The sequence below is a fragment of the Cariama cristata genome, unplaced genomic scaffold (assembly GCF_000690535.1).
Source record: "Cariama cristata isolate BGI_N322 unplaced genomic scaffold, ASM69053v1 scaffold7675, whole genome shotgun sequence".
In the NCBI taxonomy this organism is placed as follows: Eukaryota; Metazoa; Chordata; class Aves; order Cariamiformes; family Cariamidae; genus Cariama; species Cariama cristata.
Genome location: NW_009618045.1, coordinates 21061 through 27729, shown reverse-complemented (window position 1 = coordinate 27729; position 6669 = coordinate 21061). Strand labels below are relative to the sequence as shown.

Sequence of the window (6669 nt, the reverse complement as noted above, 5' to 3'; positions counted from 1 at the left end):
GTAGCTGGGATGGGAAACACCTTCCCAGTTGGGGTATCAAGATAAATCAGAATTGGGCAGGGGGGAAAGGATGATCCAGAGCCGACGGCTGTGCTCAGGAAGGTGGGAGGAGAGCAGCCCACTGGGGACCAGAGCAGCAGCCGGGCTAGAAGTGCTCCTCCACCTCCAGCAGCCGACTCTGCAGACTCACCCTCCCAGGCTGCTCTAGGTGGAAGTCTAACTAATCAAGCTCTACCTTCCTAACTAGATAGAGCCTAGCCAGAAAACAGCAGAAACAATGAGTTAATGCAAAAAAACAAAATTTAAAAAATTCACACAGTATTTATTCCTTCCTTAAAATTAAAAAAAAAAGTAAAAGTAAAAAAAACAAAACAAACAAACTTAGGAAAAGCTTAAGGGAAACCAAATTGCAGGCGCTCCCCAGATAACATAAAAATTATTCTTAAATCGTACTGAGTTTAACTAATACTAATTGACACAGGACTCAGCTTGCAGACTCACTCACCCGGAAAAATCTGTAGTGAGAATGCCATAATGAAATATGTATATTCGGCTTATGTGGCACAACGTGAGGTATCCCATAGCTACAACAAAGGAGTACCTAAAAACATAACATACAGAACACATAGTTACCAACACAAGTACCAACAAGAACTAGAATCACTCAAATTGGGTTTGGGCTTGTTTAGGAGTGGAGTTTGATTTTTGCAAATCAGGTTGTTAACAAGTCTAAAGCTATGCGACAAGATCTGGCAGAAATTTTCAAAGAGGACTGATGGTTTTGTGTACCCAGCTGAAATATTACGGAAGCGCCTCCTCACACTGGGGGTGGGAAAAAGGAAAAGAAGAATCACTTCAAGGATCACTTCAAGTTAGGCATTTCAATTTTAGAGTTCCCACCCTCACATATTATTTTGAAATTTCTGTCTGACTCAAGTATTTGAAACCAAAGGATACCGTATGTGCATCGCTGAAGTTTTCCATTGCCTTTTTGATCTGTAAACGTTCTTTATTTACCTGTACAACTCTTCCACAGATCTACCAGAAACTAAAATATTTTAAGTTTAAGATATTTTCTCTCTTCTGATTTTGTATAAAGGCAGATAACAACACAAAGCCTAATCTTCTCGGCTCTAAATGCTAGAAGACGCCCCTGTCCAGAAGAAGCATTCCTTAAGCGGAGCTTGAACAAATTCTCTCTCTGTTTTTCAAGATAATCGCAAAATAATGTTAGGCAGGACACTAGCATGACTCTTTCTGTCTTAAGAGCTGAACAGTCTGAGGACTGGAGGTGTTGCAGTATCTAGGAGGGGCAGACGCAGCCTTTCCTACAACCAACTTCTCCCCGTACTTACCTGAGCAAGAAAGAGGGTACTGGGGAGGTAAGAAGCAGATGGATATTTGGAAACCAGACTGACACATGAAGCAAACTAGACCGCGCAATGGAGAGCTGGGACATCAGTATGAAAGGTTTGCATCACGTGGACAGGCCAGGATCAGGTCTACTGGTGTTCCATCAGAAGTTAGGCACGTGGGGAAGAAGATGCAAAGACCTAGAGACCACAGAAGGAGACCACATGTCCTGCACACCCGACGGAGCTGGGGCACGGGAGGTCGGGTGGGCTGGTGGCACACATTGCCAAGCGGGGTCCACCCAGACCCACGGGAGGATTGATCATGGTGGGGAACTAAAAGTGAAATCAGACAAGAATAACAGCCAGCAGACAACTGAAAATGAGCCAGGTCTTTGTCGAATCATGGTTGGCTTTAAAAGAAATGAGTTTTTCCTCCCTGGGGGCTAATAAACTGCAGCGTGAATGACAGTGATGGATCGCAAGGCAACCTGCGGGTCATGTGGCCCACAGCAAACAGCTGGATGAAAAGCAGACTGAGGGGACACGACAGCTTCTTCAGGAGATTCAGAGCAGAGTCGATCTTCTTTTATCCGGATGAAGCATCCAGTCCAGCCTCAGCGAGGTCCTTGGGCTCCCTCTCATCAACGCAGAACGGCAAGCATCCCTCCGAAGGCAAGTCAGACATGTAACAGTGATAGATGGGACGAAGCATCTAAAATAAGCCTCAATGCTTACGTGTAAAGCACCTAGACTGAAAGGAGGGTGAGCGGGAAGACATATACTGAATTGCTGCTGCAGCTGGGAGCATTTCTGGTGCTGGATTAATTTGTCCATTTAGAGGCCCTGAAGGGTGGCAGCCTCACCAGAGAGCAAACTAACAAAAAAATAACCAGGGAAAGGAGCATGCAGGTTAAACTATGTAGTTTCTTTATTTCATTTGTTCACTTCCGCTGGCGTTTTGGGGAGGGAAAAGCCAAGTCTTGAACCCCCACTATGAAGGACCCAGTGCTCTTATAAGATCTCTGTATGAACAGGTCCAGCCCTTTAACTGGCATTTTTCAAGCTTATTCTCAAGCAGCTTGAATACACCGTTATTGTGCCAAAATTAATAATGTGGAGTCACACTGCTATGGCGAGTGGAATACAGTAGAAAAGTCCTAAGCCGATCCTCCCAGCCTTCCTGAGGTTTTCCAGCATGTTGGATTGCTGTTTCACATTGACTCCAATCAACACAGGACTATCTCGCAGCAGCCGGTGACATTATACGAACTGGCTTAATTTGTGTTGCAGTATACAGCTATTTTTCCCATTGTGACTACCTGGTGAAGCAGTAAGAGTGAGGGGTTTTCCCACTGAACTTGTGCCCCTTTCCTTACCATCACCTCAAGTTGTCTAGGAAGACATAAGTAAGTATGGGATCATTCCGTCTCTAGACTTGGTTCCTCTGATCTACAGTTGATAACTCCTGCATTTCCCCCAAGTGATGGGCAGGGGCAATGACCAGGACACAAGTAACACACATTTTTAGCACCTTTTCCTTCTGGTCTCTGGATGGCATTTCTTTCATAAATATTGTCCAATTACTTTTTTTAAAATATTATTAATTACCTCTGGGCTTTGCACTTTGCAAGGGGGTGGAAAAAGCCTTCCTTGATTAATACCCATCTTGCTGGTGCAAAAACGCTAGCAACTGCTATAGACAGGCCCGTTTATGGTTCACGTTTCTAAACAAGCCTAGAGAAATCATAAGTGATGGTTCCCATTAGGATAATAGAGAGGGGTAGCCTTAGGAAGAAACAGAGAAGAAGGGGAGATGATTAACTGAGCATCGGACCCTCAGACAGCCCTGGCCCTGAAGACAAGAAAAGCAAGGGTTGCTGTTCCCCTGTCTTTTAGCCAGGAAGGCACTTGTTTGATAAAACACTTTAGGAGTCTTCCGTGTCTTCCTTCCTCTTGAGACATTTGTACAGGGAAAAGAAAGATCCCACGGAGGAGAACTTCTCATGACGATGCCATAAGCTTCTGCTTCAAAGCAACGACATTTCTGGTAGTTTCTACTTTTTTCAAGCTCAAAGCCCAGTACCAAATACAAGACTTAATTTCATAGATCACGAAGTTAAGCTGCCACGGTGACCTTATTTGAACTACCTAACTCAAAGAATAAGTGGAAAATACCTAAAGGCCAAACAGCAAGGGGGAAAACACATTAAAAAGGATTACCAAGAGCGATCCTCAAGGACACAAGACCAAGGAGAATATGACTTCACTGTGTTTAAGAAACCAGAGGTTTGGGCATTAACTATTAAGCCTGCAAAAGCCGGCTTTTGAGGCCAGCAATTTTGTAGTTTTTTTGGAAACGCAATAGATCAATGCAAAAACCACAAATTGAGACTACAGCTGCTTCTGTAACTGAATGACCAAAGCTCCTGGAAATAATTGGGAAAGAAAAGCAGGAAAGAAGAGAAAGTGGTCCTAAAAAACCCTCATGCTTGTCTGTGAAAGGAGAGAAATTGTCAGAGGGGCAGCTCCAGACTTGCAGGCACATCAGCTCACCTGTGGATGTTGGGAATGCTCGCCATATTCATTATGCCATAGTTCATCATCACCAGGACAAAAAGATGAATAGAATACCTTGAAGACAACAAAGCGAGCATTTAGATAATTTCTACGTGACCTGGAAGGGCTAGCAGTTCAGCGCGAGGGAATATTTTTCCATGCAAATGACATAAATGCAATGTCATATCAGGGTATCAGGAAACATGGATTATCACAATGACATCTTTATAGCCTGAATATCCAACATAGATTAATACTTATTGACAAGATATTGTCAATGTGTTTCATTGAGAGAAAGAGCAGCCTGGCTCAAAGCGCACGTTCAAATTGGACACATCTTTTCCAAAAGAGGTATCTTTACAGCAGACTGGAGTGGCTTTAACTTCCAGAATAAACATTGCAGAATAAATACTTCACCTACAAATAATTCCACGGTTGATTTTACTTTGAGGGTTTGGGATGGTTATGGTGGTTAGGAACTCTTTTTTTTTTTTTTTTTGAGATAACATAGAAAGTGCCTTAAGACTAAAAAGATGTTATCTGAACTGATATGAAGTTTAAAAATATTTTTACCCAAGGCTTGTCTACATGGTGACTAAATACTCACCACCCAAAGCAGAAGACAGCAAAGTATATTCCAAAGAGGGTGGCAAACGCATGGCGAACAGCAGAGCTGGCATGACTGGGACCCAAGTAAACACGAAACCAAAACGCAGCCAAAAGCGCAAACAGTTGACAGGCTACAAAATTGATCTGTAAAAGACAAACAAAACAAAAAACGGTTGTGATTCTTGGAGGAGGGGGGGAATGAGTCTCTCCATTCTCAGAATAATAAAGAGTGGAGCCAGGAAAAGGTGGCGGGGGGAGAAGTGAGGGCAATGAATCTTTGGTTTCTTGGCACTCTCACTTCTGAACCCAAGCCGTGACTTTCCTCGGCCAAGGGCAGAAGGGATGAAACGAGCATGTAGCCACCCAAAAACTCAGCGAAGAGGAAGCGCCGGCTCCAGCTCCCCGAGGTACGGGTGGGCTCTGGGTGGGTCTCTCTCTCGCCGGGGCAGGGCTCTGTTCCGCTGCCAGCAGCGCCGACGTACCCCCCTCTCTGTCCTCTTGGTGGGAAGCAGACTGGGACTATGAAGCATCGCCCCAGTGCCCGATTTTCTCCACAAACCCCAAAACAATGGAAGAAAAAAAAAAAATTCCACAATTCTGATGTGATGCTGTTTCACAAGCAATAACTGGACAGTCTTCTTAGCTGAAAAGTTCCACTCCACAGCATCCTCCAAGCAGGCCTTTCAACTTACCTATTTTTTGCAGTTCAAGAGCGCAAAGAAAACAACTTTGCTCTACCATCACGCAGACAGCTAAAGGAAAATGTTTCTCCACTGTTCTTTGGCTACTGCCCGTCTCTGTAGAGCATGGGAAGCGGTCTGGCCCCATGGCAGGGAGGAGCACAAGGCAGGTATACGTGGAGGGCAAGCAGCCCACAACTAGAGGTTACTCCGATCAGACGCAAGGACAAGCAAAAGCTTCAGTGTCCTCAGAGCAAAACAGACACCAAGCTGCCTTCTTCAAGTCACCTTCTCTTTGAGAGTCTCAGCAAAAATCCCAAAAGTCAGAAGAACGACAGAGCTCAGGAGCTGTCTCTAACAGAGCACTAGAGAATTAGGATACCACATCCCTAAATCCAGCCTGGATCCTAGACAGTTGGAGTTAAATTAATTTATTCAGCTGCAGTCTTTTTTTTTTTTTTAAGAAAAAAAAATTCACCCCGAGCTCTCCAGCAGGGAGTCATCCTAGACTGAACAAAACTAAATAGGCTGCAACGTTGAAGCAATCCCTTGGATTAGAGGATTATCCAAAGCTATCAGTCCAGAATAGGATGACGTATCTCACTCGGAAATGCTCTGACATGCTGACTGTCCAGAGATGGTTGGATTCGGCCAGGTTTCTTGTCAAAAACATTTACAACATGTTTAACAAGACACTACAGCACCAAACTGCTTTTATTCTGGTGGACTATATCCAAAATGGTGCTGTCCAAGCAAATGCTTTTAGTAAAGGTTTGTTGGCTACATTGCTGCAGTTCCTTTAACTCAGTGATGGATGCATTAGAATAATGCAATAATTTAAATAAATAATTTAAATATGCCGAATTTTAGTTCTTTGCAGCTGAGACAATATCGATTTATTTCTTGTTCGTGTAAGCAAGCAGCAGTTACAACAGACGGTATCACAGAACTATACCCAAAAGCAAGTTATTAGCAATGTCTTATTACGACAATACTTCACGCTTTATTGAAATAAGACAGTTCTGATTTTCCGTGCAAGATTTAAAAAGTAAGAGAACAAAACTGCACTGGTTTGTCACCAACCCCAGATGCTGTAGTATGAATCCCAAACTCTCATCTGGTCTATAACGATACAGTTACACGCAAAACACTGATGTTCTGCCTCCCCTCCTTCCGCAGGCAGAGGTACCGCAGAAATGGGTGAAGAGCGGACATTCCCTACAGGGCTGCTCTGGTTGCATCCTTTCTAAGGAACTTCCCAAGACTGACGGATGCCAATTCATCAATGCCAATTCAGTGAACCTTAATCCCACCTCAGCCTTCTCCCACTTAGGGACATACCAGTATATCCAGTGGAGCTCAAATTTGTGGCAGGCAGAGCCCCTCTGATTCAATATAAAGAAGGAAAGTCCAGAGACTCCAAGAAACCCAATGTGGCCGATTGTTTAAAAAACAATACCCCCTTCTGC

General features: G+C 43.9%; 1 protein-coding gene across 1 annotated transcript in view; it reads right to left on the bottom strand.

Annotated features, from left to right (window-relative positions):
- MBOAT1 (membrane bound O-acyltransferase domain containing 1) overlaps positions 1-4664 on the bottom strand; it is a gene marked incomplete at its 5' end in the record, with an annotated part of 30690 nt that extends 26026 nt beyond the window's left edge. The window contains 3 exons of the mRNA XM_009700704.1: positions 506-601; positions 3909-3986; positions 4519-4664. Coding sequence (XP_009699006.1) covers positions 506-601; positions 3909-3986; positions 4519-4664 — 320 coding nt within the window. The remainder of the gene's footprint in view (positions 1-505; positions 602-3908; positions 3987-4518) is intronic.
- Positions 4665-6669: the final 2005 nt, after the last annotated feature.